Genomic DNA, 25,066 nt, shown 5'->3' on the forward strand with positions numbered 1-25,066 from the left:
TTTTCACAGCAGGGAGTCCTATCATGCCATCAGCTTTCTTGTCCCCAAATGTGTGAGCTGCCTGAAAGACCAGGGTAATTGAAAGGCATGCATATACCTCTGGTTTCTCAGATATTAACGGAAATTGCCTCCTACTGCGGTTGCTTTCTGGCTCGGTGTTCTGAAAGAGAAACAGGTCATTCCATTTCAAGCACAAGTACTGAATACACGTTAGTCCATCAAGAAGGAAAAATCTCTGTGCACTGGTAGGTAGCAGGACAAATGTGACTGCTCGGTTCTGCTAATCCTGTACTAAAAATGACTTTCTCTCTCTCTTTTTCATTTCTTTTCTCTTGTCTTGTCCCTCCTTTGCCTCTCTCTCCGACCTCAGAAAAAGAGTAGATAGAGTAGGTACACCTGAACACTTACTTCATTTCCTACCCAAATTATGTAGCATCTTAGTTTAACTTCAAGTTCATGATGACCTCCTCCACCAGCTATTAGAAATAATCCAAATGCCTATGGTGGGTTAGCAAGTCAGTGAGTGTGTGGGTGTAAGAAATTTTGGTATCCATAGAAAGAAAATGTAGAACGGATGATAAGCTATGGGGTTCAAGAATATTCATTAATACACATACTTACCTTAAGCAAAAGGTAAAGGCACAAAAAAACCTGTTTTCGGGATGCTGGGTACACCACCTGCCCAGCACCTGTAGCACTGAGTGACTGCTTAACAACAGAATGGGTTCACAATTCTCATATGAAGCTGAGATTAGCCATGACATTTCCAGCTGAGCGGGGGAGCCCTTGATCATATTAACCGGTTAGCTGGCTAGTTACCAGGTAACTCAGAGTTCCAGGGGTCATTTGTCAGATATTTCCACTTGCCACTCCACACCCCCACCATACCTCACCTAAACATAAGAACCTTCCCTCTGTTTCAAGGGATTACAAGCGTCCCAGATTGTTGGTGGAAGGGAGGGAGAGCAGTATGGATGGGGTTCACTAAATCTCACGGCATTGATAAACAGCACTTCCGTTGGTCAGTTATTAGGAAATGTGTGGAGTGTCATAAGAAGACACTCTCCATTTCGTCTTATTTTATTTTTCCCTCCCTTCCCCTGTGATGCTCTGTTTTGTTTCTTAAATTCCACATATGAGTGAAATCATATGATAATAAGGAGGGCACGTGATATAATGAGTACTGAGTGTTATATGCAACTGGTGAAGCACTGAACTCTACCTCTAAAACTAATAATACACTATCTGTTAATTAATTGAATTAAATAAAATAATTTTTTTTTAAAAAAGACACTCTCCAGTGTGATTAGAAGATCTTCTAAAGCAGCTTCTCTGCCCAGGTGACTTGCAGTGTCCCTTTAAATTTTAAGTGATGACTTGTGGGATGTGGCTTGGCTCCCACAAAGCTCCCTGAAGCTAGGGATGGTTAATGCACCTGCCAATTCCCTCCTCCTCCTCTGTCCCCCACTAGGTCCAGACACCTTTAACATCAACACTTTCTGCCTTCTCCTCCAAGGTTATATCCCTCTCTAACACAGAGGACCCTCACCTGTCCGAGGCAGCAGGAAGGGCAAGCAGGGGAAATTCTCACACTACCTACCACATTCTCCATGCAATCAATTTTCATGGTATGAACAGTCCTCCTGGCTTTCCTTAAAGCCTTCTCTTTAGATCTTCAAGAGCTTATTTTCAAAGTTTCAAAACATTTTAAAAGACTTAATGTTGAAAGTTACTTTCTCCTTGCAGACTCATTGCAATGATCCTAATTCTTTTATAAGCAACTGTGAAGATCTCTAACTAGAGGAAAGGTCAAGTGTAAGAATGTTCAGAAAAGAAAAAAGGCACAAAATTTAATTTTTCAAGATGGCATCTCTCTACAACCTCATTCACTGCTCCTTCCTTCCCCACCAACTCTTCACTAACCCCTTACTTTTCCTTCATTAACTCTGGGAAACTTCTTTTTCAAACCTTAGTTGTCAAATCTGCTAATTAGTTTTTTTCAGACTTCATTTGACCTCTCCTATAGCATTTGATAATTTGACCATATCCTCTGTATTAGTTAGGAAAGGAGGGTGGTGGTGCATAAGTAGTAGACGTTTAACTCTATACTAGTGTAAGACAAGAGGAGAAGTTATTGGAAGGATATTGATCACTTCCTCCCAAAGAAATTACTTGTTCAATTTTGTTCTGGGATCTACATGTGGGCCTGGCATTTTCAAATCTATGCCCCTACCCAAGATAGAAATTAACTCCCTAATAACCTCTAACAAATGCAGTTGGCCTCAATTAAACATTTCTGAATGTTATTGTTTTCAATCTATTTAAACCTGCCTCCTTGTATTTTTTTATTTTATTTATTTAGTTGAGAGAGAGAGAAGCAGACTCCCTACTGAGCAGGGAGTCCGATGCGGGGCTCAATCCCAGGAAGGACCCTGGGATCATGACCTGAGCTGAAGGCAGACGCTTAACCGGCTGAGCCACCCCAGGCATCCCTAAACCTGCCTCCTTGTAACTTCCATATATTCTATCTGAATCTTCACTCAAGGGACAATGTGGTATATAAAGCTGGACCTTAATCAGACCTGGGTTTCAGGTCTGGCATGGCCATTGTGGAAAATAGTATGAAGTTTCCTCAAAAAATTATTAAAAGAACTACCATATGATCTGCAATTCTACTTCTGAGCAAATATCGAAAGGAATTGAAATCAGGATCCTGAAGAGGTATTCATAATACCCAAGATATAGAAATGACCTAAGTGTTCATCCATGGATGAGTAAATAAAGAAAATATGGTATATACATACAGTGAAATGTTATTCAGGCTTAGAAAAAAGAGGGAAATCCTGCCATTTGCAACAATATGGATGGACCTAGTGGACACTATGCTAAATGAAATAAAGCAAACAATGAAAGATATACTATATAATCTCACTTATGTGTATCACCTAAAAGAATCAAGTTCATAAAGAAAAGAGTAGTAGAATGGTGGCTTCCAGGAACTGAGGAGAGGGGGGATTTGGGGACATGATGGTCAAAGAGTAGCAAGGTTTAGTTATGCAAGATGAGTAAGTTCTGGAGATCCACTACACAGCATTGCTGTAGCTATGTGTTAGCTAAAATGCCTATAGCTAACAATACTTTAACATATACTTAAAATTTTCTAAGAAGGGGGGAGCCTGCATGGCTCAGTCAGTTGAGTGCCTGACTCTTGGTTTTGGCTCAGGTCATCATCCCTGGGTGGTGGGACAGAGCCCCACATCAGGCTCTACACTCAGGGCGTACTCAGCATGCAGAGTCTGCTGGAGGTTATCTCCCTCCTCCCCTTCCCCTCTGCTCCTCCCCCTGGTCCCGTGCAAGCACTCTCTTTAAAATAAATAAATAAACTCTTTTTTAAAAATTTTTTCTAAGAAGGAAGATCTCATGTTGTGTTCTTACCATAGAATAAATAAATAACAACAACAATGATAAGAGAGGTGGGGGAAAACTTTAGGAGGTGATAGATATGTTTATGGTCTTGATTGATGCATACTTATCCCCAAACTCATCGGAGTTGTATACATTAAATTTGTATAGCTTTTTACACGTCAATCATACCTCAGTAAAGTAATTTAAAAAGTAAAAATATATTTAAAAAGAACACATTAGCCATTCTTCGTGGAAAGATTCTTTAAAATTAAACATAATACAGTTGAAAAAAATTCCAAAGAATAGTATCTTTAATGAGATTTTAATCACTGTCATTTTAACTAAGCTTTTGTTGAAATGTATTTATCAGTACCAGAAAAGTACACATATATTATTTGTATATGAAAGCATATTTTAAATTCCATTTAAGCCCACTCATTTCATCTCCCACAGCTGCTTTTTTGTTTTGAAGAAAGATGAATAAGGAATAAATAGAAGGCCAATGTCTCGAATTGATGTAACCTGTATGGCCCCCTGAAAAATCCAAGCATGTATTCATATGCAAGAAAACTGTGCTGTCAAATACACAATCTCTCAATAGCCCAGGCATGAACTCATGCTTCCTACAAAAGAAAATGGGGGAAAGGGGGCAAATTGCAGTTCTTGAGCTTGACACACCCTAGAGAAAACCCCAGAGAGAAGAGGGGATTTGTATTTGTGCTCAGACAAGAAGGCAGAAGGTGCCAGTGACTGTAACACAGTGGTTCTGACATTTCGGGGGTTCCGGTCCTGATAAGATGTAGGGATCCCTACATGTGGTGCTGGAGTCACAGGGGGAAGCCTGAGACGGCTGCTTGGGGTGGATAATTGTATCTGTCTTTTTCCATTCAAGGTCCCCTAAGCATTCAGGTTCCCTGAGGGAAGCCAACCTCTCTCATCTTACTGTTTTTCCTAATCCATCTGTACAGTGTGTTCTGGCCCATGGGTGGGGTCAATCATACGTTAAAGAATCCTAGGGCTGAATGGAGGATTCGAGTTTCTCTGGTCTAAGCCTGTAATTTTCAGATTTAGAAAGTCAAGGTCCAGACAAGTGAGCAATGCGTCCAAGAACACACAGTCAGCTCTTGCACAGGTTCGTGTGCGTTGTTCATCCTGACTGCCATTTTACATAAGAAGAGAAGGAGTATTATCTGGATTCGGGTTCGGCCGAACTGGGCGGGGGGCGCTGTGCTGGTGCCCGCGGCTGGGAGTGGAGGAGAGACGGTGCAGGGCCAGGAGAAGGAAGGTGCCGCCCCGCGGGCAGAGTCTCAGTTACGTGTGTTTGAACTCAGCCACAGCGGGCTGCGGGATTCCGCCCAGGGACCCGGGAGCCTACGAGGTCCCCGGGGCGCAGGGCCATGTGCTGGTGACAGTGACGTCCTGCCCTCGGCACCTGAGCGCGCCGGCCGCGCACTCGCTCATCGTCTGCTCCACGCCGTCCACTTCCACGCAGACGTGAAAGCCGCCTTCCTCGCACTCCGAGGCTTCTCTGCAGACACACCTACCGCTCTGGGCTGGAAACATAAACGACGGAGGCTTAATGGCACGTGGTGGAGCGGGGAGAGTCCAGGCACAGAACCTCCAAAATTACGATGCTCTGCAGAGATCTCTAGAAGCGCCTGCCTCGGGGGACGCAACCAGCCCCCCTGGGAAAGCAGTAGGACCGGGAAGGGAGGCATTTTGCTGCCCTCAGAATAAGCAGGGTTTGAGGCTGCCCAGGCCGATTGGCCGGACCCACGTGGGCCAGCTCTCTCCAAGTCAAGGGCTCCCCAGTCCTCTCTCCGTGCTGTCTAGGGAAGCCAGAAACTGAATATAAATCCCTCAACCCCTGACAGATAAGGAGACCTCAGCAAAGACCAAGTCGCTGCAAGGCTCAAACAAGGACAAAGAAAAGAATTCAATTCGCTTTGAGACCTAGGGCATAAAACGCAAAAGGCCATATAGCCTGTAAAAATAAGCCAGAAATGAGTTGGGGAGGAATTCACTGTGTGCGCTGCAGGTGCCGGCCGGCCCACTGGTGACTGCCAATCCTAATGTGACCCCGTGGGTGGGGTTCGGTACATCCTGCCTTGGGCCACGAACTGTCCAGGAGTGAGAGGAAAAGGGCCCGGCTGATACAGGCCACGGGGAGGACATGAGTTGCTGGCAGAGATCTCACAGATCACACAGTCCAGCTCCCAAATTCCCACAGATGGGGAAACTGAGGGCAGTGACTTGGCTCCGGCCACCTAGGCTTTCCCCCTTAGTAAGGTAGCAAAACTGGGAGGAAGGCCATGCAAGGGTGCTATTTAAGATCATCGTCAGTGCTACTTGGACTTCGCGCTGGCAAATCTCAAGCCACAAGCCGAAAAACTAACTCCTTTTTCTATCGTCTTCAAATTCTTCTGATCACTTCTAGGAGAAAGTGTCACCTTGGCACTGACAGGCTTTTAACACTCCCCTAACACTTGCTAAACTCCCTTTCTCCCACAGAAGCAGTACCCCTCAAGCTGCCAGCCCCATCTGGCTAGACTCTACAACCTTATTTTGTTTCTTTACATGTATTTTTATAGTTACCTAATATTTATGGCATGTGATAGTTCCTTTTAAGAAAGTGATGAGAAAATGTCCTTTTTTAAAAATAGGTATTTTTATGTGAGTCTATTTTTTAAAATGAATACATAATCTGGATAATACAAGGAGCAAAAACCATGAAGGGGAAATGGGAAGCACCAGGGTTTGGGAGGACATTCAAACCATCGAGGATGGGTTTTTGTACTCTTAGGTACTCGACTCGATCCCCCTGCCCCCCTCCCCAGCTCCCCAGGGAAGGCTGTGGGCAAGGACAGTTCGCTCTCAGACCCGTCTGAGACATTCACATCCTCGGGGATCTGCTTGGATTTGCTGCTAAACTAGAACCCCCAGTTTTAAAAACCTCAGTACTACTACCTTCGCACTGTTGTGGTTACAAGTATGAAATGCCCCTTACCATCACATTTTCCCCAGAGTGGACAGGCACCACAGGCTTTCTCAGTGGGGACAGGCAGAGCGCAACTGTCCCTCCCAGCAAGGGTGTAATTTCTACCCTGACAGTGGAGAACATGCATCTTGCAAACTGTCAGAGGCAGTATCCTTTTGCTTCTCTCATCTCGAGCACATACATCCAAGGAGGATCTGAAACAAATTTTTAAAATTACATTACTTAGAAGATTTTCAGTCTTCAAAATGGAGGATGAGAAATGAAAGGAGAGACTCTGAGCTCAGGGCCTCCGATGTTACCAGCCACAGCAAAAAGATGGAGCAGAAACTCCAATTTCCTTCATGCTTGAGGGCTCACTCTCCTCAGATCTTCAAAATGAACATATTTTGCTATTTGCTCACAATTTTTACAAGCTTAGATATCTCGTGTTACTCTAGTTTCATCTAGAGCAGATCAGATACAGTGAATTAGAAGAGAAGGCAAGGTCTGCTCAGGACACTGGTGGGTTGACAAGCAGGAAGGAGGCAGAAAACCAGCAAAGATCACACACACACTCAAAGACTGTAGTCTGGTGGGACTGTTGACTGCAGAAGAAATTAGGTCCTCCCAGCCTAGCAGCCCCGAATGGCATTGTCCAACACTTGATGACCAAATCCTCAAGAGAAGATGAAATCTTATTTTTCAATGGGATTTTTTTTTTTTACGGTATAGTTATCAAAATCAGGATTTTTAATATTGATACAATACTACTATCTATTTCACAGACAATATTTGTCAACTGTTCCCCAAATGCCCTTTACATCTCTTTTTCCCTCTCCAAAGTCCAAGGATCACACACTCCATTCAGTTGCCATGTCTCTTTAATCTCCTTTAACCTGGACCAGTTCCTTAGTCTTTCATTGTCTCTCAAAAACAAAAACAAAAACAAAAACAAAAAAAAGTGAAAACAAAGTTAACATAATCAATGGGATTTTTTTTTAAGATTTTATTTATTTATTCATGAGAAACAGAGAGAGAGAGAGAGAGGCAGAGGGAGAAGCAGGCTCCCCGCTGAGCAGGGAGCCCAATGCGGGACTCGATCCCAGGAACCCGGGATCATGACCTGAGCCAAAGGCAGAAGCTTAACCATCTAAGCCACCCAGGCACCCTCGGTGGGATTTTTTAAAGTATTGATGTTTACAAAGTAGTTTAGAAATATTTCTATAAAAATACATTACTTTTTTTTTTCTTAAGCATGCATGCTAAAATGGTGAGATTCGGCTTTTTGGAAAGGTCACTAATAAAAACAAACACCTTCCTGAATGTTCATAGACAAGGAAGGCATTACTGTAGTGAACCCTTAGACATCAAAGTATTTTTGTATGGTAGATGGAGTTTATATTTATTTTTATATGTAATTAGCTCTAACATTTTCTTCAGTACCAAGAGCTAAATTTACTTGGAGTTATTTACATCACAAAAACAAATCCTTGTATCTTTCTTTTATCTGCTTATTTAAGCTTTAAATCGAACTACTCAGAACAGCTCAAAGGGCAGAGACCTGGTAAAGCCACCTTGTTATCAGTATCTGATAGAAAGCTCACACCGTGTCTATAAACAGCAGGCTACAGATAAAGTAAATGAATCAGAGAAGTTGGAAAGAGGATGAGAGTGAATCAAAGTCAACAATGATTCATAAAAAAATAACACCACAGTCAGAACACCCCGGGCGGACGACCACTACAATTTACACTGTTTAGCTATATTTTTCTCGAAAGAAGTTACTTCTTATAAGATACTGCCACAATCACCATTACCCACTGTAGGTGTTCAAGGAGTTAGATATGTGTTTCGGGGACAATAATAATTGAAAGCCAAGTACAGCTCACCCTCCAGCAACACTGGTTTGAACTGCACCGCGGGTCCACTTATACAGAGATTTGTTTTGATACAGACAGTACTATAAATGTATTTTCTCTTCCTTATGATTTTCTCAATAGTATTTTCTTCTCTAAAGATCACTTTATTGTAAGAATATAATTTATACGCCTGGGTGGCTCAGTCGGTCAGGCGCCTGCCTTCGGCTCAGGTTATGATCCCAGGGTCCTGGGATGGAGCCCTATATCAGGCTCCCTACTCAACAGGGAGTCCACTTCTCCCTCTCCCTGCCACTCCCCCTGCTTGTGCTCTCTCACCCTCTCTCTCTCTCAAATAAATAAATAAAAATCTTTTTTAAAAAAATATTTATGTTATTGGTAAGGTTTCCAGCCAATAGTAGGCTATCAGTAGTTAAGTTGTGGGGGCGTCAAAAGTTATACGTGGATTTTTGACTGTGTGAAAGGTTCTGCACTCCAACCCCCATGTTGTTCAAGGGTCAACCGTAATTGGTCAGTAATTGTATGTTTTGATTCAAACTTAAAGATGACCAATAAATCTGGGGGCCTAGATATCTCCCATTTGCCTCTCCAGATTCACTCTCCATTCTCCGCCCCACTGCTGGGAAGGCTGACACTGTGAACCACTCCCTTATCCTCTAACTTCAGGTGCATTTGATCAATGGCAGGAGATTGGAGGGATGTTTAGTGCCGTGGCTCACTCCAAGGCGGGGGTTGGGGGGCGTTCCCTGAGGTTCCTAAAATGAGGGACTCAGCTCTTCCTCAGCTGCCATCTGCACAGTCTTCTCTGTCTCCAGCTTTGCATAAAAGCCCCTCTTGTCACTGCTTCAGGCCCCTGGCACAGATATGCACCCTGGCTGTTAGCAGTCAGGGAATACTGCCCCCTGGCGTGCAGTTTCCTTCCCTCTGCCCACATGTCTATAAATAGTCCCGCTAGGAAACTTCCTCTTGTCCTAAGGCAATCAGACTACCTGTGTCCCACTAGGACCATAACCCAGACATCTAGTACCTGCTTCAGCTATCCACCTACAGCAGAGTGATTGCAAGTTGGGTGGCATTCTTATAATGCCCATCTCAAGACACAGCCATTTTGAGAATCGGAAAAGCAGCTACTTGTATCTCTGTTGGAACACTGTGTAAGAGTTTATATTTCAAGGGAATTTCAACCCTAATTTCCTCAAGCTCTAAATCCTCGAGTGACAGTGTTTTCATTTTGCCCCATTTCATGTATAAAACAAGCAGTGCCCGAATCCTTCAGCCTTTCTCTAGACGGAATAGAACACTGCTTAACGCCACTGGTTGCCAGCCCTGGTGACCCAGGCAAATAGCAGACAGTAGATGGGCCAGGCTAAAACGCAAACAAAGATCCTTAACCCTTGGTCAGCAGCACCTTCGATCTAACAGAGAGACTAGCATCTACTGACACTTTTTTATCTTGAATAAAATAAAACAAAGAAAAATAAAATATAAAAATAATGAAATAAAAATAAAGCAAAAACAGAGCTTACCCACATTCATAAGGCATTTTACAAACACATCTTGAATTCTGCAGTTTCTCCCAGCGCTGACATTTGGGCACTGCTGGTGGCAAAGGGGCATCTGAAAGAAAAGGATAAAGGAGATGCAGTCATTTGAGGAGCTGCTTTGTGGTAAACAAGATGTTATTTTAATTATTGAACCAGGTTCTGTAATATTCTCAACTGCTACAAATTTGTACAGCCAAAAAACAAAGCTGTAAAGCATTTTACAGAAGACAGAGCATTCCTAGGAGTACCCTACAAATAATTTCATTGTTACCATTTCTTGAGCATTTCCTGTTGTGTGAGCACTGCCTATTGTGATATTTAATCCTCCTTAACAGACGCCCACTTCAGAGTTAAAGACACTAAGGGTCAAGGGCACCTGGCTGGCTCAGTCAGTTAAGCGTCTGCCTTCGGTTCAGGGCACAATTCCGGGGTCCTGGGATCGAGCCCCACATCGGGCTCCCTCCTCAGCGGGGAGCCTGCTTCTCCCTCTCCCTCCTCCTGCTGCTCCCCCTGCTTGTGCTCTCTCTGTGTCAAATAAATAAATAAAAATCTTAAAAAAAAAAAAAAAAAAGAAACAAACAAACAAAGGGTCAGAAAAGCTAAGAAACTGGTGCTAGTTCACATGTTTAACAGATTGGCCAAGGCAGGATTTAAGTCCATGTTTGTCTCAACTCAAGGCCAGGGGAGAAGGCTTCCTTTCATTAAGAAATTGCAATTTATAAACTGTTGTCCGGACTGCATTTTACCCACTCTGTCTATAGTGGGACAGAAAGCCACATAATGTGATCTATACATGGAGAACTCCCTGGTACCCCAAGATGTATAATAACCTCTCACATGTAAATGTCTAATTGGTTTCCCTTCAATAGTGAGTCAATATCTAGAGGTATTTACATTTAATAAAATCCTTTCCGTTGCTTTGTGTTTTCTACAAACTGATCAAAGTCAACCATCATTCCAATTTTGACAGGAAAACACCTTGGTCGGGCTTACAAGAGCTGAACTTGACGGCCATCTCCTCAGCTATCTCTGATTACAAGGTGAGTAGCCGAAAATACCCTATTTTCCACCTCCTGCCAACTTCATGACAATGGAATTCGGTGGCATATACTTTCTCATCATAAAACTAGTTCTATGTTGGATATATCTATAAAGGTAATTTATCTGAGGAGCATATTTTTATGGATGCACAAACTGTGCAATACTTCCTCACTCTGGAAAACTTAAGAGCTTTAGACATGACAGTAAAATCTCATGAACAATTCATAACTTGTAAAAAGTGGCAGCAATGTAAATAAAGCATAGCCTGCCATGTCCAGCCACATCTGTAATGAGTACTCATTCTTTAAACTCTTCCCTTTAAAAGACTATTACCCTAAATGCAATGTAGTATTCTGAATTGGATCCTAGATCATTAAATGGATATAGCAGAAAAAATAAAATCTGTAGTTTAGTCAATAGTATTACACTAATATTAAATGTCTTAATTAACCCACTAAATTAGGTCAAGTTATATGAGATGTTAATATTATGAGAACATGGTAAAGGGTATACAAAAACTGTATTTGTGACTTTTCTGAAATCTAATATTATTCCAAAATAAAATGTTTTTTAAGCTGGTGTTCTCCAGGGAGCGCCTGGGTGGCTTAGTCAGTTAAGTGTCCAACTCTTGATTTCGGATCAGGTCATGATCTCAGAGTCATGAGATCCAGCCCCACCTTGAGCCACCACATTTAGCAGATTCCATCCCTCACACTCTCCCTCAGCCCCTCCCTCACTGAACAACAACAACAACAACAACAACAACAACAACAAAAAGATGGTGTTATCTAGATCAGTGCTTCTCAACCAGTGGCAATTTGGCAATGTCTAGAGACATTTTTGGTTATCATAACCAGCCGTGAGGAGGTGCCACAAGCATCTAGTAGGTAAAGACCAAGGATGCTGCTAAATATCTTACAACGCACAGGTCAGGCTCCCACAACAAAGAATAACCAGGTCCAAAATTCCAATAGTGTTGGGGTTGAGAAAGTCTAATCTTAAATGTACCAAAACTAAGTTCAATGATAACGTCATATAAATGAGTTCTGTATTACGCTTAGAAGTTTATTTGCTAGAGGCAGGGGAGAGGAGACGGGGAATGCAAAGAAGGTGGTCAAAGGGTACAAAATTCCAGTTATAAGATAGATGGGTACTGGGGATGTAAAGTACAACATGAAGACTATGGTTAACTGCTCTATGATATACGGGTAGGTTGTTGGGAGAGTGGATCCTGCGAGTTCTCACCACAAGGAGAAATTTTCTTTTTTTTTTTATTGTATTTTAGCAAGATGATGGATGTCAACTAGACCTACTGTGGTAATCATTCCACAATAGATATAAATCAAACCATCATAATGTACACCTTGAACTTCTACAGCAATGTATGTCAATTATTTCTCAATAAAACTAGAAAAAATATTTTTTAAAACTTTATTTACTAATCATTCATAAGAATGAAATTCTAGATTTTAAATGTTTTCTAGAAGTTATTATAATTTCTTTATGAAAAATCACTGGTAGAATTAGCTAGACCAAAGACCTTTGCATTTAAGAACATATAGCTTGGTTATCTTCATATATCTTTACATCAAGACTACATATTGATGGAGGGAGGGAGAAATAAGTGGTTAGTGTTTAATGAGCATGGAGTGCCAGTTTGGGAAGATGAGAAAGCTCTGGAGATGGATGCTGATGATGGTTGCACAATAATGGGAATGTACTTAATGCACTGAACTGTACGTTGACAAATGGCTAAAATGGTAAATGTTATGTCTGTTTTACTGCAATAAAAATAAAAAGACTAACTACTGATAGCAGGCATTTTAAAACATCAGCCTTGGAGGCTGACAAACCTGGAGTTTTCTATTTGTGATAGGCTTATTTTAAGGGAAGTTACTATTCTTATTCATCATGTCTTCCGAAAAACACGCAGGCCTGAAAAATATCCTTAACTGAAACTTTAATAGGATTTGCTACTGTGTAGGAGAAAATTCATACTGAATTGTGCTACAAAATGACTGGAGCAGACATTTCAGAAAGACAAGTATGTAATATCGCCTTTGGAATGAAAGAGCAACCTCAGCAAGTGTACATTGTTCTCTTTAATTTTAGAATTCCTGGTACAGGTCCATTACTTCAAATGTCCCTGATAAATTCATATTGATGCATCAGTGCAGTAGAAAACAAAGCACTTGTCTCTGCTGTGGACCTCTGACAGCTAACAAGCACGTGGACACCAACATGGCGGGCACCTGGCTGGCCCTGCTGCCTCCTGATGATAATCAGTGTCTATATTTAACACCACAGCCCACGTCCACTGTCAGATGCAGAGGATTCTGTACAGCCTGCCCTCTCTTTAGTTGTGACCATCTAATTCACCTGATGGTATCACTCACAGAATCTAGCACTTCATCCTCACCATAAAAGGCAAATTTTAGCATTGGATTAAAGTCATTCACCAGAAAAATAAGAATACCATATAAAATGGAATGTAAATGCATTTTCCTCCCTTCCTGTTTCTTAATTGTCACAACCATGTGTTTCCCATTTATTTTTAAAAATGTAAACAAAGAAGAAACAGGAAGTGATTTTAAAAACAAATCCATCCAGGGCGTCTGGGTGGCTCAGTTGGTTAAGTGACTGCCTTCGGCTCAGGTCATGATCCTGGAGTCCCGGGATCGAGTCCCACATCGGGCTCCCTGCTGAGCAGGGAGTCTGCTTCTCCCTCTGACCCTCTTCCCTCTCGTGCTCTCTATCTCTCATTCTCTCTCTCTCAAATAAATAAATAAAATCTTTAAAAAAAAAATCCATCCTACCTTAAATACCTCTAAAAAGAAATGGTTTGGCTTTCTAAACCTCTTTTTACCGTAGCTTCTTAAAAGGCCATTTTAATTTGCTTGGTGTTCAGAATACTGAATTTTTGGATTTCCACTATTAAGAACATCTTCACAAACCACCACACTTTGCTTTCAATAACTTCTGCTTTGAAGTGTTAACTGTAAATGCTTCTAAATTTTCTATTTCAATAATGCTAATAAACTCTCTGAAAGCCCAGGAGTGAAACATAGATTTTTTTAATAAATTTTCAACTCAACTCTGTACTTAATAAAAGTGCATTCCAAAAATCTGGAGAAAACCAGAAATTATTTTCTAAAAATCCTTTATTTTCTTGGCACCAAAACTTATCTAATCTTCGGTAAGAAGGATTTAAGTTAGTTTCAGAATCACCAGGGCTCTCCTTGCCGTTCCTTGCATCCCATGAGTCTATCTGTGCCATGTGAAAAAAAGTCTGTTATCCAATCCACAAACTGACCTCCTTGTAGAGGGGCAGGGATGGAGGGAATGACTCACAGTTATGTCCATCCAGTGCCATAAAGGACTGTCACAAGGACCCTCACTCACCTGAGTGCAGGTGTCCTTGGACAGACCTATGAGCTACTCACCTTTTTGCACACACTGAACACTCTTCATATCAGGACTCCACTTAAGGCTGGATCCACAGAGAAATGCTGAAGGACCTTCTAAGGACATGCCACCTGAACAGGAAATGGTCACCTTCTCACCAACTCCATAAAACTGTTTGTGGGGATGACTCTGTATGCCATCCATCAATGCAGGTAGAATGCAGGCAATTTCTAAAGATAAGAGAAAACAGAATACAAGGGTCATTGCTTTCCTAAGCCATCTTTTTTTTAAAAATGATAGCTTTGAATAGTGCTAATACACATGCTCTGCTTTTTTCACATTAGAGGACAAAGAGGAAGAGGTAAGTTCACTCCTGGGATACCCTGAAAGACATGTCCCATAGTGCCTGGCATGTAATTGACCAATGAAAGACTGAAGACCAAAACAGTTCCCATCCTCCACCCCTACCCTCAAAGCAACATGCCCACTTAAAATGAACCAGACTTACAAACAGAGTCCTAAAGCCCAGGCTGCTGTGCAAACCACGATTTTCACAGCTGCCACTTATCTCTTGGGTCTGGTGAAGTCCCACCGGAATTTTCCCAAAAGCACTATTCATCTGCATATCATTAACATATATCCAATTAGATATTTTTACTATCTGAAAGTTTTAAAGAACCACCTTTAACCTTACAGCCATAAAAGTATTAAATAGTCTTTGGTTTTCCATCTCTAGTCTTTCTCACTTGATTACATTCATTAGCTCAAATCTTCTACTTGAGAAAACAGCAAAAGAGAAAAATGAGAAACTTGCATAGTTATGAGACACAAGTCATAATTTATGATTTAAAAAAAAATCTTGGCAATCTCTCTAATGGACTTTGGACAATATTCTACAAAATCCTGCTCTGTTTCTTTACCATTTCCATCAGAAACTCCATTTATTCATTAATTCAAAAACAGCATCTACGGAGTGCCTATATTTAGCCAAGTATGTTGTGTGCTGCTGGGGATGTAACAGATACAAGTCTACAACATTTGGTAATACCTTTCTCCTTGAGGTATCTGTAATTTGAAAAAAAAAAAAGCTGAAAGACTGCTAAACTAAGGAGGAACTGCAACCCAGAGGCTGAAAAGCTGGTAGTTTTTAACAATCTTATAGGGCTGGGGCGCCTGGGTGGCTCAGTCGTTAAGCGTCTGCCTTCGGCTCAGGTCATGATCCCAGGATCCTGGGATCGAGCCCCTCATCGGGCTCCCTGCTTGGCAGGAAGCCTGCTTCTCCCTCTTCCCACTCCCCCCACTTGTGTTCCCTCTCTCGCTGTGTCTCTCTCTGTCAAATAAATAAATAAAATCTTTAAAAAAACAATTTTGTAGGGCTAAGGGATCAAGAGTTAGAGTCTACTCCCATCAAAAAAAAGGAACCTAGGGAGAAATCCCAGACTTTCTATTGGGATCCCTTAATGGCTACACCCTAGGAACAAAGGTAAACAAGACATAAAACAGCCTCACTGCTTGCCAGAAACAAAATCAAATCTTTTCTAGAGGAAGAGAAGAACATCACCCAAAACCTCAAATGACTCCTTTATTTTTTTACACATAAAGTCTGGCATTTAATCAAAACTAATCTAACATTCAAAAGGACAAGAATTAAATAGACTCCCCAAAAAAGACAATAGAAACAGATCCACAGCAGGTCCAGATATTGGGATTAACAGCAATGGACCTTGAAATAACTGTGACTAACATGTTGGGAAAAATTAAATAACAAGGTGCAGAATTTCAACAGAGAATAAGAAAGTATAGAAAAGTGGGGACAAATTAAATATCTAGAATTGGAAAATGAAATTAAGAACACAACAGTTCTTAAAAGCGGATCATATACAACTGTATAGAGACTTAATAAACTGGAAGGTAGATCAATAGAAAGTATTTAGAATGAAACCGAGAGGGTGACTGGGTGGCTCAGTGTTAAGTGTCTGCCTTCAGCTCAGGTCATGATCCCAGGGTCCTGGGATGGAGCCCCATGTCTGGCTCCCTGCTCAGCGGGGAGCCTGCTTCTCCCTCTCCCTCTGCCACTCCCCCTGCTTGTGCTCTCTCTTTCTCACCCGCTATCTCTCAAATAAATAAAAAATAAAATCTAAAAAAAAAATCATTTAGAATGAAAGAAAGAGAGGGGGAAAATGATGTAAAACAAAGAAAAGAATGTAGGTAATATATACAGTCTGAAAAATACATCATTTGTGTCTCACAAGGAGAAATGAGCAAGAATGGGACAGAGTCAAGGAGGACACAATAGTCAAGAATTTCCTAAAATTGACAAAAGACAGTAAAGCCAGATTCAAGAAGTGCTTCGAATATCAACCAGGGTAAAGACAAAGAAAATCACATCTAGGCACATCACAGTGGAGGTGCTTCTGAGACACAAGCCCTGGGGAAAAAAGGAAATTCTCAAAAGTAGCTGGACATAAGATTTTCAAACCAGAAACAATAAGACTCAGAGTAAATGTCTCACTAGAAAATAGTGAAGTCAAAAGGCAAGGAATAAAATCTTTAAAGGCCTTAAGTAAAATAACTGCTAACCTAGAACTCCTTACCCAATGAAAATATCCTTCAAAAACAAAGATAAAATAAAGACATTTTAAGATGAACAAAGACTGGGACCATTTCTTATCAGTAGATTCACAATAAAGGAAAAAAGCTCTTCAAGCACAAGCATCTTATTAAACATTTTGAAGAACTAACTTTTGGCTTTATCACTCCGAGGTAGGAAATGTCTATATTCTATTTCAGTAATTTCTGCTCAAGGACTCCAGGAGTGAGAGACAGACAGAGACAAAGACAAAGAGGAAAAGAAGAGGTTCTACGGATCAAAAAGAAGAAGACAAACAGAAAATAGGGGCCAAAAGTTGAACAGTCACTTCATCAAAGAGGATATGCAAATGGCCAATAAACATGAAAACAGGCATGACATCATAGTCACCAGAAAAAAATACAAATTAAAAAATAAAATATTGCTACACACTCACCAGTACAGCTAAAATTTTTAAAAGAATGATGATGTCAAGTGTTGGTGAGGATACAGAGCTATCTTGGCTTCTCAGATTCTGGTAGGGATGTACGTTGGTACAACCATTTGGAAAACTGGTAGCATCTACTAAGTCTAAATGTATATACACCCTATGATTCAAAATTTCACTAAGAGATGTATACCCAAGAGAAAAAAATGTACATGTGTACACTAGGACTTTTTTCACATCACATAGACCAACTGATAGAGGAAAAATATGTCTCTACAGCTCTATCCATCCACTGAACCAACTTACAGCTCAGTACAAATGAGATGGAAGGCCAACAGGAGCATTAGCTTGGTTAGCAGAAGCACGTACTCAGGTGCCTACATCTGAACAGAATAGGACCCAAAGCATTTGAAGAAGTACACTGATGATGGTACATCCCTAGAAATTGAATTATAGAGGATATTCTGAAGGTCTGCACCAGACCTGAGCTCCCTGACCTATTCTAATTTGCACCAGAAACTTTAAAATTCCAGTAAAATGTGCCTCCCTTAACAGGTGCACTATCAGCTAGAGAGTGCTGAGGGCTTTTTCAAGACACAACTGAAACTTGGACAGGATCATATGAGCCTCTCAGGAAAGGGAGGTCAAGACATGGGCCACACAGTGAGCAGTGATTCATCTTGATTCATTCTCTTCCCCATGATTATCTCATCCTAAGTTGTACACTACAACCAAGGCCACTCACTCTGACAATGCATTTCCCCAACAAGCCACTGTAAATCGTCTCCACATCTGGCTACAGGGTCTCCGATAAGAGAGTATCCTTCATCGCAAGTATATACTACGTTTTTCCCAACAGGAAACATCGCACCTTCATCCTAAACAGAAATAAAAGAGAGACACACAGAAAAAAGTATGTCTATTGTGTATTAACAGAATGTTTCTTTAGATATATTTGGCCTATAAATCATGCCTTCTTTTAATCATCAGGCAAACTAAGTTCAAATAACTAATTTAGAAAATTGTCTATAAAAACATTTTTCCCATGGGGGGGAATCGGAGGGGGAGACAAACCATGAGAGACTATCGACTCTGAGAAACAAAGAGGGTTCTAGAGGGGAGGGGGGAGGGGGGATTGGTTAGCCCGGTGATGGGTATTGAGGAGGGCACGTACTGCATGGAGCACTGGGTGTTATACAAAAACAATGGATCGTGGATCACTACATCAGAAACTAATGATGTATTGTATGGTGACTAAGATAACATAATAAAATTTAAAAAAAAAATTTTTTTTCCCTGTACGGTCCTAATCAACAACACTTGTACTACCATTAATTGAAATAAAGCCATTAACGCTACTCTACTATAATTTATCGATTGTCCCCAAGATACCAAGCACAGTTGTGAGCATTTTACTAAAATTACTTTAGTGGACACTGCCCAAGTCACTTTCTTCCCTCATCTTTCAGGAAAAGACAGTTTGTTTTCAGATTTTGGAAAGGTACTTGTCAGTCAATTCTTCACACTAAGATGTTATGGGCTCTTTATAGCAATACTGCCTAATAAAAGCCAGTAGGAACAGACAGAAATATTCAGATCCTATCAGCATGTGCATGAAAGTTTAAGTTTCTCACTGATGACATTTAGAGGAAGCAGAATGCTGATCTTCTCCCATTCCACCCTCCAACCCCTACCCTGTCTGGGAAGTGCTGCTGGGACTGGGCCAGATTCAAGCACATGGTGTTGGCCGGTGATCCCAGGAGGTGAGCTTTCACAGTGAAGCAAGGAAGAATTTGAAGTCTAAGACCTAAGGATGTGATCATGCTCTTCTGGGGTTTCTCTTAGTTCCTTTCCTCATCTTTTAGGAATGACCCCAAGGGGAGGGTTGGGAGCTGGACCTATTCTGCTCCAGGCATTAGAACAAAATCCCATGGTGCCTTTTTCTCTTCACTGTCAGTCCTGGCCCAGGCTGGCTCCATCGTGGGAGTTGGTAGGAAACAGAGGGCCCAAGTTAATACTGAGGTTTGAAGAAAATGGGGAAGGACACTTGATTTGTTATGGTGCTAGTCTCTAGGCCTTCCTTTGCCTTGCAAAGGGGACTGCTATATGGGGAAGTTGAACTCAACAGTGCCCAAACTTAACTCTGTATCAGAACAACTAGTAGCAATTAAAAGGGCGGGGGGGGAACCTGGGTGGCTCAGTTGGTTAAGTGACTGACTTCAGCTCATGTCATCATCCCAGGGTCCTGGGATGCAGCCCCCATTACATCAAGCTCCCTGCTCAGTGGGGAGTCTGATTCTCCCTGTCCCTGTGCACCCTCCCCCCAACTCATGCCCTCTCACTCTATCTCTCAGATAAATAAGTAAAAACTTAAATAAAAAAAAAAAACAAAACACAACTCTCAGGCTCTACCCTAAATATACAGACTGAGAAAAAAATGGAAGATAAGGGACAAGCAGCAATCTCTATTGCTAAGTTCCCTGGGTGATGCAGCCCATCTGTGGGGCAGTGTTCGGAACCCCTGGCTCCTTACAGGACGCACATGCACTGGAGTCTGGGACAACAGTTCACGATTTGCTGAACCACACAAATTTGCTTGGCCTTGTTCTCCAAGCCTATGTTTCCTTCAGGAATTTTATGGATTGTGGTAACTGTATTGGGACATAGGAGTGTTAGAGAGGCTGGGTTCATTCCCCTGTCTCTCTCTCTACACACACACACACACACACACACACACATCTCTTCCATTTCCATTACCTACATTTGGGAAAACTTCAGCGAAATGTCAGTGAGCATATGTTTAAGGGCCTGGAATTTGAAAGGCAAATCCTTTGTGGAGAAAGCAAGACTGGCAGCACTGAGAGGGTCCTGATGGACAGTATGTCTTCTGTGAGCCAGAAAGACACTTCACTGCTTGGGGCCAAAGCCTCATCATAACAAGCAGTGAGAAGAACATGAATTAATATGGCCCAAAAGCCAAAAAAAATTCCCTAGAACGACAAGTGGCAGATGACTTGTGTTCCTTCCTGAACGAGAAAATTTGCTCAAAGTATAATGACCCATATCTCACCAACACTGGCAAAATGTCTTACCGGCTTCTGGAATAAACCCACTTTTCATCCCAAACCTCATATTTATGAAAAAAAAATTTAAAGACATTTTCCAGTGGCAAGAATAAAGTTCTCTTTGTTGAAAAACATGCTTATGGATTCCTATTTTAGTGTTCAAAATGAAAATGTTCAGCAGCCCTCTGGCATGATTACATTTCTAATTTCATTGGCAGCAGTATTGATTTACCTTACCACAGAAGATATACTGCCTTCTGCAGAATTCTAATCACCTTGGGCCAAAGAAGAAAAGTCACAAACTAAAACCCTCACCACTAAAACTAAAATGCACATACAAACTATTTTTAAAACTGTTTCATCATGGAAAAAGGAAATAGATTATGACATCAGTAGAGAGAGAGAACTTGGAGCAAAGGGTATATATGTAAAGGAAAATAATATATCTTCCATAACCAACTTGAACAAATCCATCTTTCAAGGCAGGAGGTGATGGACAGAATTCTTTTGGAGCCAAAGACAAAGGAAAACAATGTGGTTCGAGCAATCTGAAAGGAAAAGGAAACAAAACATAATTAATGTGATGGATTTCCACAGAATAATAAATATTTTGCAGCACAGTGAGCTTTTCATTTACATCTGAAGGGACTCCATTCACATAAATACATTGATGTGATTGCCATTCTCAGAATCAATATCTGATCATATCCTGTACTAGAAAACTCAAACATAAACTCAAGCTTCCAAAAAATAGCTAGTAAGTCAATAGTATGAAGAACAAAAAGAAAGAGAAGAAAATAGAAGTCACTGGACAACACACCTACTTTATGTGATTTCTAGAGGTCACGTCTCAGACCTACTTTTTCTCCTGCTGTCTGGTTCTGAAATGCCTTTAACACAGAATTAATTCTGTATTCAAAATAAGGCAAGGGGCGCGTAGGTGGCTTAGTCGTTGGGTGTTTGCCTTCAGCTCAGGTCATGATCCCGGGGTCCTGGGATCGAGCCCCGCATCGGGCTCCCTGCTCAGCAGGAAGCCTGCTTCTCCCTCTCCCACTCCCCCTGTTTGTGTTCCCTCTCTCGCTGTCTCTCTCTCTCTCTCTTTCAAATAAATAAGTGGATAAAATCTTAAAAAAAAAAGCCAACTGAACTACACAATCATTTAAAAATAAATAAATAAATAAGGCAATAACACTGATCCTGCAAGAGAGGTAACACAAAAATAGTAACTAGCTTTGACCGAGCGTTTATTATGCACAGTCGCTATACAAATGCACATTATCTCTACTCACATTCACTGTAGGCCTAGGAGGTATGTGAAAAAAACAATGGCTCAGAAAGTTTGAGTGACTTGTCCAAGGTTATAAAGTAATAAATATCAAGACTGCATTCACACTATAGTCAGTTAGGCTACTAAAGTCATGCTCTTTCTACCTCCCATAAGGCCATCTCTAGACAAAGCTCCTAATAATAGTCACAGTGATATCCAACATTAAACAACAGTTTTCAGTAGTACCTCTAAAGCCAGCATTCCACCAGTACTACCCCCACCCCAGAGATTTGAACTCTGAGGGAAAACATGACAAATGGCCTCTGAGTGTTGCCTCCTCCCCAGCTGAGTTCCTTATACGCTTGCCATATTCTGAGGAAACTCAGAAATGTGAAATCTTGGTTGTAATTCTCCTCTTTGTACTGAACAGGAGGAGATTTCCCCTCTGAGCACCACGAGCGAGAATTCCTTCAATGCCTTCCTTAGGATGCTCCTTTCCCTCCAGCTTTCTGTCTAGAGGCAGGGGAAATATGGCCACTCTGGCAGAGGCGTTCTCCAATGGAGACCCTCATCTTCTCCTCCTACCATAAATCCATATGCTCACCAGCCTCCTGGTCATGAGATATTCATTATTGTTGGATTAGGAAGCACCAAACACCTAGGAAAAAGGCATCCCACCTCCCTATGTTTCTACCAGATACCCAACTATCTTATAGCTTTCTTCAACTCACATGACCTTCGAATTATCTTACTATAATGTTTTGCCAATCCCTGATCAAAAGAGGTTCATAAAGACAGTGTAAAACAGTAAGGAATGGCCTGAAGAATTCTGACCAATGGGTATAATTCATCAGCTAAGCATTTTGAGATAGCTTTTGCAAAGTCCTGGCAAATGAGAAGTTGGTGTCAGACAGCTGGGCTAATCAGTCTAGATATTAGCCATCTCAAGCCTCTGGCTTTATGCTTACTCCTGAATAAATGAATGAATGAATGAATGAATGAATGAATGAATGAATAGGATTGGTATATCTGAAAAGTAATACAACTATTAATGAATGCTTCTATGTGCCAGGAACTATACTGATCACTTTCTGTGCTGAATCTCATTTAATTCTGACAACATCCTACCATTGTTTTACCTTCTATGATTATACTAATTTTAGAGGTGTGGCAAGTAACTTGCCCAACGTTACCCAGCAAGTAGGTGGCGGATCTCCTTGATGCCAAAGCTGCTCGGATCCCCTTGGCCAGATGGCCTCCCAGTTACCCAGCCTTCTGTAACATCTGTGTCAGGAAAACTTGAAACACACAAGTGCTAGTTGGCTACACGTCTCCCTCCGTCAAGTGACCCCACTGCTAAGGGCAAAGTAGTCACTGATAAAAATTGCCATTTAACTTCTAAATCTTTGAATAGCGGCAATCGCGTATTCCACGCTTACTGCCGAGGGCACTGCGTTCTATGCAATTGCCAGGACGTCCGGCCGCCATTACCGCAAATGCTCCAGCTCCTCGTGCTCGCATGGGCTGCTTTCGGACGGTTCTCCAATACAGGATCGCCCACCCTCACTGGGCGGTGGGTTATTGCATTCTCGTCTCCTTGTTTTCTTCCCTTGAACACAGGGGCCCCAAGAGGACCAACAACTCCAGCCCCCATCCACTCCTCCTGTAAGATAAGAGAGGGGTGGTTCAGAAAGCCTCGGAGAGGAAGATTTCAGAGTTTAGTGCTGAGCTTCCCGCTCAGGCGGTTCCTGGGGGAGGGGACGGTCTGGGCACCCACTCCCTTCCCTCGGTTCAGGAGGTCTTCTACAATGACCAGAATGTCTCTGCACCCCGACTAGATTTGTCCAGGTTAAGGCTGCGTTAACAAGCTTCTTGCAATAATATCTTAAATTTGTTTATCATTTTGCAACTGTTTCAGAGCACTTTTACAGACATCCTACCATTCATCTCCTTCTCTCCAGAATGAATCAAGATGGGCAGGAGGTCTGTGACCATTCTCAGTTGATAGGTGTGGAATCTAAGACAAGGTGGTTAAACGTCATGCCCAGTGCCCTAAGGGCTGCCAGGAGCCACGTCCAGACAGCAACATGGCCTTGCCCCGGAGTCCAGGCTCCTCTCCTTACAGCCGTTCCTATTGTGAACCTTTCTATTGTAAAAGCAGTGATGGGGCATGAGAACATAATCTACTGAGTATTCCCTACTCCCGACCGCGGAGCTGCCACTATTAAATGAGGAAGTGCCTAAGCAGGAGAAATGCATCTGCCTCCTGTCCACATCTTTCAGTCCACAGGCACTTGCTCAGCCCAGGCTGGCCACCTTCCAACTCAGGGCCGATTCACCACTAACAGTGCTTTTACAACTTCCCCCATAATATTCCTTGGGGGAGGCAAGAGAGAACTTGCACTATAGTCTAAAAACTTGGCTTTCCTAGTTAGAAACTGATCTCAGAAACCATGCCGCCGAAGCTTTACTTCCTGATGATAGACAGATATGTTTACCGCTCCTTAGCTATTTCTACTGTGTGACCCACTCCTCAGTATCACACACACCAAAACTAAACTAATTTTGTAATATTTTCCCATGAGCTTCCTTATGCTTTCTTCCATAATTAGAAATTGAATTAATAAAGTAGTCCCCTGAGCATATTAACAGGGAGTAATAATAGCTTGATATATTATGACTGTTACCCCAACCCTTACCAGCAGGGGGAGCGTCCATTTTCTCAAATAACAGGAAATCCAAGCCACAAAGAAATGAAATCAAAGGGGTGGAATTTCAATTGACCAGACAGACCATTTGGGAAGAGAATTGGAGGCAAGGATGCCTTCTTGATGCTTGTCTATAAGCAACCATAGTTTAGTCATGTAGTCATTCATTCATCAAACATTTATTAAGTGACTCCTGTGAATCAAGCCCTGTTGGGCTCTGGGATAAAAAAAAGCAATCATCGTTCTGACCTTAAGAAATGAGCTTGCTAAAGGAGAGAGACATATAAATAAATACAAAATTGTCTCATACATTGTCTACTCATAAAGTCAACCTCACATAGTTCTATACTAAAGTACTTAAAGTACCAACCATTCAGTTGGACACATTCAGCAGATGTTCAAAAGTATTTGTGAATAATTGATTGATGGAACACAATACAAAATAAAAAGAGATATTTCAAAGAGCTTACCATCAGAAAGGTTAAGCTATGCATACACCAGCTCCACAGACCTATGTTATGACAAAACTTTAATGAGATGACTATGGAAGGACAGAGGTGTTTTAGGCATTAATCCATTCCAATGGAGAATGAAGAATGGAGGGCATGGTGGGTCTGTTAATTAAGACAGGAAAACAGAAGGGCTCCTGGGTGGCTCAGTCAGTTGAGTGTCCAACTCTTAATTTCAGCTCAGGTCATGATCACATGGTCGTAAGATCGAGACCTGCGTCCCTCGGGCTCCATGCTCAGCAGGGAGTCTG

General features: G+C 41.7%; 1 protein-coding gene across 1 annotated transcript in view; it reads right to left on the reverse strand.

Annotated features, from left to right (window-relative positions):
• Nucleotides 1–3,698: 3,698 nt before the first annotated feature.
• Nucleotides 3,699–25,066, reverse strand: part of C7 (complement C7) — a 51,736-nt gene continuing 30,368 nt past the window's right edge. Inside the window, exons 12-18 of the mRNA XM_025867347.2 lie at nucleotides 23,090–23,261; nucleotides 20,792–20,879; nucleotides 18,012–18,144; nucleotides 14,288–14,479; nucleotides 9,786–9,876; nucleotides 6,413–6,597; nucleotides 3,699–4,958 (exon numbers count right to left, since the gene is read on the reverse strand). Coding sequence (XP_025723132.1) covers nucleotides 4,777–4,958; nucleotides 6,413–6,597; nucleotides 9,786–9,876; nucleotides 14,288–14,479; nucleotides 18,012–18,144; nucleotides 20,792–20,879; nucleotides 23,090–23,261 — 1,043 coding nt within the window. The 3' untranslated portion in view covers nucleotides 3,699–4,776. The remainder of the gene's footprint in view (nucleotides 4,959–6,412; nucleotides 6,598–9,785; nucleotides 9,877–14,287; nucleotides 14,480–18,011; nucleotides 18,145–20,791; nucleotides 20,880–23,089; nucleotides 23,262–25,066) is intronic.

The sequence above is a fragment of the Callorhinus ursinus genome, unplaced genomic scaffold (assembly GCF_003265705.2).
Source record: "Callorhinus ursinus isolate GAN/ISIS: 27379988/994484 unplaced genomic scaffold, GSC_fseal_2.0 scaffold3, whole genome shotgun sequence".
NCBI classification, from domain to species: Eukaryota; Metazoa; Chordata; class Mammalia; order Carnivora; family Otariidae; genus Callorhinus; species Callorhinus ursinus.